The 14833-nt window shown below is 30.5% G+C and overlaps 1 protein-coding gene and 1 non-coding gene across 2 annotated transcripts; one reads left to right on the top strand and one right to left on the bottom strand.

Annotated features, from left to right (window-relative positions):
* Positions 1-716: 716 nt before the first annotated feature.
* On the bottom strand, positions 717-843 carry LOC113000024 (small nucleolar RNA snoR77). Its single transcript, XR_003265297.1, has one exon. It is a non-coding gene; the product is annotated as a small nucleolar RNA snoR77 (small nucleolar RNA).
* Positions 844-10419: 9576 nt separating this feature from the next.
* LOC100785927 (uncharacterized) lies at positions 10420-14197 on the top strand. The gene is made up of 3 exons (XM_006601011.4): positions 10420-10610; positions 11006-11068; positions 13109-14197. Exons 2-3 carry the CDS (start codon positions 11020-11022, stop codon positions 14134-14136), a joined length of 1077 nt encoding a protein of 358 aa, XP_006601074.1. The 5' UTR covers positions 10420-10610; positions 11006-11019; the 3' UTR covers positions 14137-14197.
* Positions 14198-14833: the final 636 nt, after the last annotated feature.

Raw genomic sequence — 14833 nt, 5'->3', positions numbered from 1 at the left:
ACCCTCTCTTTTTGTTTTTCAATTCAAAGTTTATGCTTCTCTCCTTTCAGAATTTTGGTTTCTTGATTATTTTGTCAAAGCAATAATAATTTGATTTAATTTCTCTTTACAACAATAATTTTACAATCAAATACTGTGTAAAACAAAAGTATAAATCTAAACCCCTTCAAAAGCAAGGAGAAATTTCAGGAACGATGCCAAAAAACTTCAAGCTCCAATGGATCATTAATGGTTAAATTATGTATCTCGATCGAATGCTTTTCAAAAAATGTCAACAAACAAATCAAAAGGCTAATTTTGGTGAAAAACATTAACAGATCCTTAAAATAAATAAAGGTAGAATTAATTTTTTAGTCTTCTCATTTATTTTTTAAATTCAATTGGATCTTTTAATTTTTTTTAATAATTGATTCAATTTCATCTCAGTCTAAATAATAAAAAATTATTTTTTGATGGTTCAAAAAATAAATTATTGTTTTGACTATTTAAAACTTATCGCTAACAATTTTAAATCACTATAAAATACAAATATTTCAAAACAAATGCATCAAAAAACTAGATGATCAAACCCATCACTTAATAATATTAAACCACCACAAATATATATTTTTCCAAAAAAAATATTTTTTTAATATTAGATGATCAAATTGAACCAATTTAAAAAATAAAAGATCAAATGGAAACAAAAAAAAAAACTAATTTAACCGTAAATAAATAATGTGCTTGAGCCTACTAGACCAGCTTCAGAGAAAATCTCAGCAAGTCTGAAGAGCAAAAGCATTTGATTTACGAGTAGTTTAACACCTTTAATGCCATTTTACAATTGTGGCAAGAAGGCTGCCTGAATTACCACTCGATACTTAAAAAAAAAGTTCATACTCACAACTTTGCACTATTAAAAACATTGACTGATATATAAAGGAGGGTAACAAAAAAAATTGAAAAAGAAATGTATCAACCTTACCAAAGAGATCCGCTGGACCCATTGAAAAAACATGGTAGCGAATGTTAGTGAAAAGGTTGATAGGGCTTGGTATTGGGTGCTGCATTCATCTCTAAGGCACTGGGTTTATAAAGCCTAAGAGCCAAACTCCAGACCCTTAACAAAAATAAAATAAAACAGAACAAGAATCGATTGGATTGAAACCCTAACACAGAATCGATTGGATTGAAACCCTAACACAGAGATATGAGACAGACACAATGGTTGCGTTTCGTTTGAAACTGTGGTAGACAAATTACGCCGCTTGTTATCGTTAACCCTAAGCATGAAGTAGGGGGGATTCGTGAGTGTATATATAGCCAACAAGGTAGTGAGTTTATGTCGCTTTGTGTTAATGCTCTGTTGGGCCAGAGTATTTTGGACTTATGTTTGGCCGGTTTAAATATTAAAAAAAAAAACCAACATTGTACTTTGGTTCATGATAATTACTTAATGGAAATTGCTATTTACACTTCCTTTTTCTACTTTATTTACTCCTCCTTTTAATTTATTTTTTTCCAAAACTACCTAGTAAACACACTCCCCCATCTCTATTCCTCTTTTCCATAAAAAAAGCAACCCTAGTTCTATATACACAACCTCAACAGCCTCACCCATTATACTTTCTCTTCCTAAACCCTTAATAAGGCGAAACCCTTCAAACTCAATGTAATTAGGAAACTAAACCTTCCCTTTCATTGAATTGAAAACATAAATTACAGCACCAACGTGATACAATCGACATAGACACGACTAGGGGTGTTCATGAGTTGTTCATTCTAATAACTATAACTATAACTATTTAATAATTAGATTACAAACAATTATTATAATCATAATTATAACCAATTTTGTATAAGTGGATATTATTTTTAAAAATTAGTTACATAACCTTTTATGAATGCGTAACTAGTTATATAACTAGATATATATATAACAGTTATAAATAAATAACTAGTTATATAAATAATTATTTAACTAGCTTTTATGCGAAATTAAATTAATATTTTTATCTTCAATTAATTGTTAAATTAAAAAAAATCACTTTCCTTAATTTTTTTAGTAAGAATGCAATCCCTTTTAATTATAATTTTACTCAAAGTTTTAAGACTTGGAGACCCGAAGTGCTTTTGACTCGGAGTGACCAACCGAGTTTGCGGTCAAATCGATGATCCATCAACCCAGACCAGGTCACTTATCCTTTTTATGGTTGTAGTCATTTTTTTAACTTGTGTTCTTCATATTTTGTTTGTATTTTTTAAGACTTGTGGATTTCAATGTGCTCAGAGAAAGATTTTTGGAACATGGGTGGCTATTTTTGGGATGGTTGTAGGGTTTCATAAAAGGAGAAAGCTATTCCGTTATGCTTTTGTTGGTTTTTATTATTGTGAACTAGTTGAGTGTTATTTTGCTCAGTGGAAAGCAGTTTTATTTGTGATTATAAGTTGAATTTTTTTTCATATTAGGGTTTAGTTGATGTTTTGGTTTATCTAATTTGTTGTGAGTAGGATAATTATCATTGTGTGAACTAGTTGTTGTACTGGAAAAATGTGAGTTGATTAGAGAACCTATCCCAACACCAAAAAATTGGCAATAGTGAATATAATTAGGTATTATATTAAATATTGACCAATAGAAATATATGTTGAACTTGAACTTATTTAACTATTTATTTATGTGTGTAATCTTTGTTATTTATTTGTTTGAACTTGGACAATGATATTTTTTTTAATATTTTGGTATCTAATTATCTGTTGTATGAAATTATATTAATTTGTGATGTTATTTTAAATATTTTAAGATATGTATTAAATTTTTATATTTTTTTATTATAGATCAGGTCATATGGATCAATTAATAACTCACCAATTTAATCCCTGATTGAGTGACTCAGTACCATAATCGGGTCAATCACCAGGCCAATTTTTAAAACTATGATTTTACTTTATATATTAAATTAAATGTAACACATCTTTAATAAGACTTTATTTTTAACCATTTAATTATCTAAGCAATTAAGTTTAATATAGAATTGATTCCAAATGACAACATTGGAATGTTTTTAAATTAGTTTTTAAAATTTATTTGATATATTTTAGAAACTGATTTCTAAAAATATTAAAAATTTAACATATTCAAACTTTAATTTCTGAAAAAGTTAACTTTTGTTTTGAAAAACTTGTTTCAACAAGAAAAGGTAAGAAACATGTAACCACTGGATCTTGGTTTCTCGCTCATATTATTTATTATCAAAATCATCTCTTGAACCAGAATTCATAGTATTTATTTATTATGAATTTTAATTATAATATATATATATATATATATATATATATATATATTTAAAATATTTATTTATAATAAATATTAGTTCAAAACTAAATATTAGAAGTGTTAAAATTTTATTATTTTTTATATTTAGTTTTTTAAAGTATATTTTTTATATATTGAGAAATTATTTTTCAAAATATATTAAACACAATTTATAAACAAAAGCTCATCATATTTACTTATTTAAAAAAACATTTTGAAATTTAGTATTTAAAAAGGGATATTTATTTAGAAGAATACAAAACCCTAAAGGAGGGGACAAAGAAAAATATGAATGGTTCTATGCAATTATTAAAATCCAAATATGAACTATAAGCTGTAAGTTATAACTGGTTCATTATAAAGTAAATAACTAATAAAACAATTATAATTATATAACTAGTTTTAACTAATCAGTTATTATCCTCTTAATTATATACAATTAAGAGTAACTAGTTTTATAATTAGTTTATTTGAGCAGCCACAGGACAAAAGCACATTACAACCTCAAGATTGAACCAAACGCCGAGATCACCCAGGAGTAAAACACGTTAATTGCCTTATACGCATGACCAGCCCTAACAAACACATTTTGGGCACTGATGCAGCAACATAAGGTATTAATGAGCGACTTTCATGGGGACACAGTTGGTCGCCACATTGCACAGAATCGGCACACTCATCATTATGTGGATGAGTCATGAGTCTTATTCCCTAATGTTCTTCCACAGTGGGTTTTTTTTTTTAACATAATATTGGTATGAAGTAGATTTTGTGGAAAATATTAATTATTTTTGTTAGGAATTATAAATATATACAAGATGGATATTTCTTTTACAACACGATTTATTTTATATCTAATAATTAATTAAAATTTAAATCTTAAATCAATTAATTAAAAAATATAATTTATTATCACTTGTGTCAATCACTATAAGTTATTTGATGGCGAGTAGAATTGGTAGTTTCCATTTGTTTTCAGATTGGATAGTTCCAATGTAGGATCAGGGACGGCTGAAACATAAAGCAACCCAAGCCCTTGCTTTAGGCCCCCTAATTAATATCCCTTACAACTAATATTTTATATAACTTTTAATGTATGTTATTCTAGTGTAGTGGGCCAATTTTCTTGTAGGGCCGAAAGTGATGCTGCAAATCTGCAATATTTGGTATGAGTGATGCTCCAAATCTCGAATATTGGTATTTGAACCTAAAATTTATCCCTCATTATAGCGAGCCTCTTTTTTATTATTTTGTGTCACTTAAAAAATTAATTACTCATTAATTATATTATACATTAATGGTATTTTTATAATTGAGTACATGAAAAGTTTCTCTCTAAATATATCAATTATTACTAAAATTAGTCCAAAAATGACTTTTACATTCTCTATTCTAAACATATAAATTCTCAGCAGAATACACTCAAAAGTTATTCTCTCTAATCCTTTTTCATGCTCATCAATATCTAATCATTTTTCTTGCACTTTTCAATTCATCATTTTTGAAAACGCCTAGCGCATGCCGCTGCTCACTTGCTCCTAGAATGCATTTATTTCTTATACAATAATGTTAACCATCCTTGTAAATGTTGCTTCAAAAAAGATTTTTCAAAATAAAAATTAATAAAATCTTATGTAAGATTAACAATATCTTAACAAAAATTGAATGGATTGGCTTTAATATTGACTAAAAAAGAAATGTTAAAGAAAATTGATCACAATAATTTTATAAATAATTTTGCATCTTTAAAAGCTCGAAAAACAAATTTTCAATGATAAAAAATATAGTTATTTTAATAAAATATAATAATTTTTTTTAAAACAAATTATTTTTTTTGAAAAGGCCTCACTTTCAAGATTAGTTTTAGGCCTAGAAATATGTTGAGCTGGTCGTGTGTAGGGTAAGGACATTGTTTGGTTAAACTCAGAGGGGGTGTATGTAACGCCCTAAAATTTTGCTAACTGTAAATCGATGTTTAAATGTATTTATCATATTATTTGATTATATGATTGACTTAGATGAGTTGAGGTATGATGTGAATTAGTCATGTGTGATTTGCTTGATGTGAATGATGAGTCATGTGGAGTTTTATTGACTTAGGTTGAAATTATGATATTTCAAGTTTCACCTAAATGTGTTTTGGTAAAATTACAATCTTGAATTTGTTAACCGTTGGATTGTCTTCCAATTTGAACTGTAGGTTAATAACCCAGGTCTTCACATTTTGACCATGGGGATTTGAAAAATAACATTTTTTTACATCTCGCTTAGTGTGAGAAGCACGCCAAGTGCAATTCTAACTAGAGAGAGAATTGCGCTCAAAACGAAATGTTGTGCTTAGTGAAAGAGGAGTTGCACTTAGCATGAATTGTTGTGCTCAGTGTAAGATGAATTGCGTTTAGTGAAAATTGTCACGCTCAACGCAAATCCCAACTCGAGAGGGATTTGCACTCAGCGCGAAAAGTCTTGCTTAACGCCAAAAGTGAATTCTCGCTTAGCGAGACGAACTCACTAAGCTAGATCTACAAATTATGAATACGTTCTTCAACATGAAAACATGATTTTCATGCCTCCCTCTCTCAAAAATCCGTCAAACCACCCTAGAAACTCCTCCTCCACCACCCACAACCACTGGTGGCCACCACGAGCCATCTTTGCTTGCCGTTGGACCACCACATGGAGAGGAATGTCTTAATCAGAGCGGAATCCTCAAAATCCACCTCAAGGATTTGGTGGAGAACAAACTCTCAATCCTTTCCTTCGTAGTTCCTCCAAGGTAATCTTAACTTCTATGTCTTTCTCCTAGTTAGTTTGAGCTTCTCTTAGTGTCTCTTGTGTTTTGAGTATCATAATAGGATTTTTTACACTTTCTTTGAAAAACCTTTGAAAATGAGATGTTTTAAAAGTTATTTTTTTTTTTTATATAAAATTGATGTTGTTTTTGTGACCTTCGCTGAACCCCGGTCACATTTCCATGGTCAGAATTTCAAAAAGATGTTTCCTTGTAGTAGACATCATTTTGAAATTCTGAGACGATGTTGGTAATAATTGATATGAGATGATGTTGGTGTTTATGATAATATTGATAGGAGATGATGTTGTTATTGATGATTATGTTGATATGAGATGTTGTTGTTGTTGTTGATAATGTCATTGAGATGAGATAATGTTGATATTGAGAATGACATTGAGATGAGATGATGTTGATGATGACATTGAGTTGAGATGTTGTTGATGTTGAAAATGTCATTGTGATGATGTATATTGTGTATGTACATGGGGGTGTAGTGACCATGATGGATATCTCTAGTGGGGGGAATAAAGTGGTTAAAGAGTTTTAAGCATCTCTGGAGGGGGATGACTTAGAATCTTTAATTATCCACGGTCAGTGCATTGATGGTGACCATGTTTCATACTTAATATTGCATGGGAATAGTATAAATTGTCAGTAAGTATTTGTAGTTTCTCATGAAGGGGAATGTTTGTACTTGGGGGTATGTCACTCTGTTTGGAACTCCCTTAAGAGTCAGGTTGATCACCATGAGGAGGGGAGTTGCCTGTGCATGACAAGGTGACCTCGAAATTTGCTGTCTAGTTTTGCTAAGTGAGAGTGTCATGTGGACATGCTTAGACTATTTCCCGATAAATGGTACCACATTGCATTTGAGAGTTAAGATCAGGTGCATGCATCATACTGAGCATGATTGATTGGAATTATAAAAGGTTGATGACTATTTGTTGAGTGTATGTTGGACTAATGGATGTTTGTATATGATTATGGTATTTGTTAATGTTTTCTTACTTATCATGATCATTTGATTTTTGTGTTGATTTCTTCTATAATAAACTCGCCCTTGCAATTTTTGTACCATGTGATTGGTACCTATAATAATCACGAACCTTTGTTCGTAGGAGCAGATGGACAACAATAAAGTATGTGAAGTGAGATTTTTTGGTGGAGCTGTCAAGCTAACATGATGACATTGAGATTATTTTGGGAGATAGTTGTGTTTTGTTAATCAACTCCTCCATAACTAGTTCTATAATTCTTTTTGAATTGAGAATGTAAATGACTGATTTAATTATGTTGGACCTTGTGGCCTCAATAATCTTAAGAGGGATAGGCTTAGAATATAGAAGAAGCAACAACAATCAATTTAACAATGTTCTTTAAACATGCAAGACACAATTGATTGCAACAAAATAAATAAGATAAGGGAAGAGAGAATGCAAACACAGTTTTATACTGGTTCGGCCACAACCCGTGCCTACGTCCAGTACTCAAGCAACCCACTTGAGATTTCCACTATCTTTGTAAAATCCTTTACAAAGTCTGAACCACACAGGGACAACCCATCCCTTGTGTTCAGATGCTTTACAACAAGAGACTCACAGTCTCTTAACCAATCTCATTGAATAAGAAGAATAGAAGAAGAATTCTCTCTTCAAGAGAAGAATATTACAATGAAGATCATGTAAGAATCCTTATAGATTTTGCAAGTGTTTGGTCAAGGATTTCTTTTGAGAGAGCATTTGACAATGAAGTTCTTTTGGAATCTCTCTCATTGTCTTTTGAGAGGATAAGACATTTTGGACCAAAAATACTCTCTCTGTCTAAAATTCGTGCCCAAGTCACCTATTTATAGGCCTTTGATGACCATTCACAAATCTAATGAAAAGATGTGACTGTTGGCAGATTTTCTGAAAACTTTCCACTGGTAATCGATTACAATGTTTGTGTAATCGATTACACAGTTATAATTTGAAGGGTTATGACTTTTGAATTTGAATTTCCAAAGTTTCGTTGCTGGTAATCGATTACAGACATATGGTAATCGATTACATGTTGAAAATTCAAATTCAAAACCTTTTTCAACAGCTATTTCTCAACCCTGTCTTCTGGTAATCGATTACACTTCCTGGTAATCGATTACCAGAGCCTTGCATGTCTTGAAAGCACATTGTTTTAAGGCAAGGCTTGGTCTTTAGTGAATCTTGAAACAAGGCTTTGTTTGTTGAAGCAATCTTGAATTATTCTTGAAGCAAATGCTTATCATTTGAAGCAGCCTTGTTAGATTCTTCTTTGACATCATCAAAATCATGTATACATACATTCACAAATTATATGTATGAACTAATTTACTTTCTGTTATGTAAATAATGTGTACTGAGTTAATATATATATATATATATATATATATATATATATATATATATATATATATATATATATATATATATAGACACACACACATTTAAGTAATTGTGCGTTGTGTGTGAATGTATATCGCAAAAAATTTACTCTCATTTTTCATAAGCAAATTAACCAAGTTTTCATTTAAAAATTAAAATTTACACGATTTAGAGTAGTGATATCGTAGCAACGAGACGAGTCGTTACAGTGTACTGCGAACATATGGGAGGGGTTGTAATTTTTCTAAAAAGGAGAATGATTACCAAATTGTATGGAGGGGGTGTATGATTTTTCTGGAAGTGAGGTTTATCGGAGGGGAAAAAGACAAGGGGAGTGTGTTCCCAAGGGGAGTGTGTTCCCTGGGTAGTTTGGGAAAAAAAATTAAAATATGGGAAATGGAGTGTATAAAGCAGAAAAGGAGAGTGAAGATAGCAACTACCTTAACTTAATGCATTTAATTTTTTGCTTGGGGCATGCCAAATTCCCAATATTCTCAAATATATTTGTTTTACTGATTACTCAATACTCAATCCGTAATGCATAGAAATGTATTATGGATTGAGGAATCCAGGATATAAATGTATTTTTGGATTATACAATTGGGAATTATGATTCTTGTTTCTTTTACTGCCTTCTTTCCCATTATGGCCCTCTAGATTTCTGCCAAGCTCCCACACTACGTCAGCCTCAGGGCTCAAACCCGTCACCACCCTAAATTTTGGGATTGTATGATTTTCATCAGCTACATCATATCATAACCGTCTCTGGTGGAAATGGGGTGGAGTAAAACACTACCAACAGACATAATAGCACATTCTCGTTCATTATTTTAGCTTATTATGTGATGCACCAAAATAAATGGAGTGTATTAAGTAATTGCCTCAATTCATTTTCTTCCTAGTAGTGGAATAGAATAAAAAACTAAAACTCACTTTTGATCAATATAGTATCACAATTATGGAATTTTTTTTATTAAATATTTTATCAATTTTGATTCTCACTTTTTTTATTGTACAAATTTGAACCTATTGTTAGTTTATTATAAATTTTTTAATAAAACTTACTGACATGACATATAAGTGATGATGGGATGACATCTAATAGCATAACAATCTAATACATATGTTAATATGGCATTAACACACATGCTAAGGTGACACAAACATACTAATATAACATTAAAATATCAAAATTATACTATCGTAGTAGTTAACCAAAATTACACACTTAATCTATTGCAATTTTCTCTTCATTATTTATTTTTATTTTCATAATAAAATTTTAAATTAAATATTTTAAATTTTAAAATAACATTAGTAAATAAATAGATGGTGGTAAAATTGAAAATAAGAAAAGGAATAAAAACGAAACAGAACCAAAAGTAAAATAAAAAAGAGTTTTGACAAAAAGAGAACAGAATAGAGTAAATGTTTATTTAAATAGATACAAATATCAAGAAGAATGGAAAAAAAATTCTATTTGTTTGGATGAGTATAACAGAATAAAAGAAAATAAAAATATTAAATGAAAAATAAATTTATATACTAATTAGATTACACTCAGTCCTTAAGAAATTTAATTTCATTAACAAATATTATTTGTTATTTTTTAATTTTTTATGTTAAAAGAAGATCTACTTTTTAAGAAAATAAAATAAAAAATAAAAATGAAAGAGATTTTTTTTACTCGTTTTATATTAATTTGGAAGAAATTTTTTTCTTCAAATTTCTTTTTTAAACAAACATAAAGTTTTTTTTTTTTTTTCATTTCCTACCTTTGTGTAGAAACTCACAAGCAGTTACTTAGCTTTGAGATAACGACAGGAAATAATTCTAGAACTTCTTTCCATCACGCCAAATCAAGATATCACAAACTACCCTTCACTTACACTACAAGATGTCACTCCATATATTGCGATATTTTCATTGGTCTTTCTTACAAGCAAGAGCAAAAACATGGCTTTGCAGTTTGCCTTATTAAAAGAAAGGAAATTTTCCTCTCTCTCTCAAAAAAAAAAAAAAAACAGTGCCTCCTAATTAACGTTCTCTCTGAGTTTTCTGTCATTCACAACAAGAATTCAAGCGGCAAATTAAACCTCACTTCATTAAGGTTCTCATAAAGGTTAGCATCCAATTATATTTCCGTAGAAAAATTTACATTTAAATACATGTTTAATCTTGCTATTTAATGTTTTTTATTTTTTATCTTTGTAAATTAAAATTTTATACCTCGTAAAGACACTCTAGATATCATTTTCAACCGTGAAAAAAATAATATCTAAAATATTTTAAGGACTAACAATAAAACAAACATAATTTATAATAACTAAAAATAAAAAAAATTATAAGAATGAAAAACAACAAAATATTAAATTGTATCGACTAAAAATGTGTTTAATTAAACCAAAAATTTGTATTTATTACACCTATTTTACTTCTTTTATGTTCCTTTTGATAATTACTGTAATTCATTGCATGCATATCTTCTGATTTTTCTCTTGCATCCTTGATTTGCAGTGTCACGTTTAGGAATGAAGATCAAATTGGTTCGCCGAATCAAAAAATTGCTTTCGTGTTCTGGTAATCATGTACTCCTTTTCCTTCTTTTTATGAACTGTTTTTCTTTTTCGTTATTGAGTTTGGTCTATAGGTATTGTTACTTGTTAGCATCAGAAAGATAAATTGATTAGGGAAAACAATGTTTCTTTGTAATTAAAAAAGACATTTGTAAAAGTTACAAGTTGATCATTGAACCTTAATATAGACAAATAGTGTGTTTGGATACTTCCTAGAATCAATTTTGATCCAAAAATCATGGTGGGAAATTGAAGAAGTTGAAGTAACTATTTGCTACATTAGCCTTCAACTTTTGGAATTGATTTTGATAGAATTGAAAGTTAATCCAAACACACATATAGAAAACAGAAGTATATCTGTTAGTTTAACTGTTTATGTTTTATTATATACTATCATATTTCTTTCTCTTTTATCTTTGTCTCTTAGTAGTATAATTTGCTACACAAATAATTTAATATATATGATCAATTAGGTAATCTTCATCTTGAAGTACCTTGTTACTACTTAATAACATAAGAAGAACACAACCCAAAAGCTTCCTATTAACCTCTATTCCTTTAACAGACGATATTGCTAACTGCTGCTTCACTTTAACACTAATCCAATGCTAACCCTTTTCACCTACTTTCCACCTCCATGAAAATTCTGTACATTAACCCTTAATCTAGCTTGTAAGTAGTCCTTCACTCTCACCAATCAGTATTAAATACATTATATAACCCTTAATATATCTAGCTAAATAAGTAGACCTTTCCAGAATTCTCTATGTAAGTTTCAGTTGTTACTACTCACACAAAGAAGCTAATTAAGACAGTCCATCCCAAAAAGCTAAGGTTGGTTAGTTGGGAGAATCTCACTGTTTAAGGCTTCTTGTTGTTCTACTCAATTGTCGTTCCCACCCATGTAGCTTTTGCCTCAAAACTTAACAAATTGTTACCTTCAAAATGAGCATAAAGTTCTAGCAAATATTTCTTAATTAGTAACTTGCCCATTTGAAAGACAGTATTGGTTGTACATGTTGCAGACATGTTTTTTTTTTATATAATTTTTTTTATTGTAGTACCCTGTCATTATGGTTTTGGTGTCAAGGCACATTTTCACACATAGAGGATCATCTGTTTGCTTGTGGGCAATAGGACTAGATCATATAAACCTACTGTGCTTTTATTGCTTCCTCTGGATTTTATGTTTCTTTTTTCCTTCAAATCCATTATTTAATCTGAATGTTATAACTGAGTGACTACTGAGGCGTATATGCTGCCTTTATTTGGCTTAGTCTTCCTTGCCAATGATGCGATCTTTTGATATATTGGGTATTTGTTATGTACTCTGTAAATGTTTTTGATAATGCGAGAAAAAGAAAGAAAAAAAAATGCAACTTAATGGGGATGTATGTATCATGCATGTGCCACTACACAAACTCATGTACTTGTGTTTATTTCAATTTTGAATTTTTGATTTCATAAAAAATATTGCGGTTGATCAAGAACCTAAGGAATGCTCTTTCCTCCATCTATTAACCCATACCCATACACATCCATTAATTATAGTGTAATTAAACTTAAAAGAATTTTTCTTTTAAAAGAAGTAAAAGTTGTTAAGTACAATACAAGTTATACTCTGTGGGATAGGTTTTTGTTAAGCCTTCCGAAAAAAAAACAAGTTATACTCCGTGGGATAAGGCTCTTGTTTTTGTTGGTAACGGAAGTATCAATTGTTTGGCTCAATCAAAGAAGTTAGCATCAGCAAATTTTAGCAAGTTCAGATTTGTTATGAATTACTGTTACATGAAGGAGAAAACTTATATGCTGATCCTTGAGTAATTTTGATGATGTTTTTCAATTAAAATTAGAATTTCATCTTGATAATCAACACAATAAAACATAGATATTGAAATGAAATTCCATTTTTGATTGGACGACAACACCAAAAATGAAGCAACTATATCTAAGTTTTGTGTTTTTAGAGAAAAAAAAAACGCAATTAATCACCTTATTTCAATATTTACTTTAAAAACGTATTAATGACAATGACATGCAACAGAATGTAGCACCAGTTCCCCAAATCACCAAACTTGTGTGGACGTGCGTGAGGAATATGCCAACACATTCCGTACGGAGTCATACACTGAGTTTTGGACACGTGTCCTTGCATATTCCAAGGATGAATCCTCTACTTGTTTGTCTAGAGAGTCCACCACTTCGGCCAGGCTTCCCTCTTACCGTTTGTTTGCGGAGCATCTCTTGGACCCAGATCAGTCCACGGTTACTCGGGCCCTATCAGAAGCCCAATGTCGGCCCATAATCCATTCTCTCTTGTCTGACTATTTTGCACACACTGCTAATGCTTCTCTTCTTTGTAGTCATCTATTAAAGGAAATTGATCGTGTACGTGTGAAGTATAGGTCACTCAAGACCATCCTTCAATGTGTTCCAACTAATCAAATTCCTTCCCCAATGATAATGATACATTTAACTGAATTTTCCAACTTCTTGAACCCGTTTGGCGCATCCAGCTCGCCGTCGGCCCGGATTCGGGCTACCCAATGCCAATGCTCTGACTTGCAAAAGCGGCTTGAGTCAAGTCGTGACAAGGCGCGAGCCAAGCTTCAATTAGTTGCTAGGTTAAAATGTGGCTCGGCTTGCCTTTTTGTGGTAATTACAGCTTCATTTGTTGTGATTCTTGTGACTCATGGCTTTGCAATGATTGTGGCTGTGTCGGGATTGGCTTCCATGAATTTGGCTTCAGAAAGGAAGTTGGCTAAAGTGACATCTCAACTTGATGCAGCCACGAAAGGAACTTATATAGTTAATAAGGACTTGGAGACAACAAGTCGACTTGTGGCTAGACTAAATGACGAGTTAGAGTACATGAAAACAACAATGAGATTTTGGCTTGAGAGAAAAAAGGATAAGTTTCAAGCCGATGGTGAAGTGATGCGCTTGTTGAAGAAGAACCAATGTAGTTTTAGCGATCAATTGGATGAGTTGGAAGAACATTTGTTTTTATGTTTTATGACTATTAATAGGGCTAGAGACCTTGTGTTGAACCAGATCACTAACTCAACTTGATCCTATACTAAAGTGTCATATAATGATTAACTAATGAATTATTTACTCATTTAGTTTTCAATTATTGATGATGTAAAAGTATTTTATTTACATTACTTCAATATGTTAAAATTAGATATTTCTAGAATATAACTTTCAAGTTAGTTATGCGTGGTGTGTGTATTTTTTTTCCTTTTCCTTTTGTTGGAAGCAAGATAGTCTCATAGTTGGAAGTCGAGACTAACTCTCGATAGTTAGAGATTATCCAAAGTGGATTTTATCTTTTTCAACAATTTTTTTTTAATATGCACAGTCAAAGGATTGAATCACTGTCAATATACTTAAGGAATCTAGTCATTTATCAATTATATTAGACCTTGTTAGTTGGTGTGTGTATTTTTAAGTCCAAGATAAAAACACTTGTACATATTGAATTGGATAACTATATGTAGTAAAGATTTATCTAGTGAATTTTATCACATGCATTTTAAGGACAAAATCAAAATTATTGGTTTGATTAAAATAGTTTTGTGGCATTTGATTTCTTACCTAATTATTATATTTTGTTTTTTTTTTGTTAGAACCATGTTTAGAAGTTATGATATGCAAAATGTGCATCTTTAATCAAACAAAATTTTGCCCACACATTACTTAGGTAAGACACTTAATTTATGCATGTTTTGATCATTTGAAAGAATAGAAAAAAAAATAGGATTGA

This window comes from Glycine max, chromosome 17 (genome assembly GCF_000004515.6).
Source record: "Glycine max cultivar Williams 82 chromosome 17, Glycine_max_v4.0, whole genome shotgun sequence".
In the NCBI taxonomy this organism is placed as follows: Eukaryota; Viridiplantae; Streptophyta; class Magnoliopsida; order Fabales; family Fabaceae; genus Glycine; species Glycine max.
This window is presented reverse-complemented; position numbering and strand designations above follow the sequence as displayed.

Excerpts from the sequence above, each read along its gene's own strand:
- LOC100785927 (XM_006601011.4), top strand. The coding sequence starts at position 11,020 with ATGAAGATCAAATTGGTTCGCCGAATCAAAAAATTGCTTTCGTGTTCT. Across the intron at positions 11,069-13,108 it reads AAAATTGCTTTCGTGTTCTG|AATGTAGCACCAGTTCCCCA; the intron begins GTAATCATGTAC and ends GACATGCAACAG.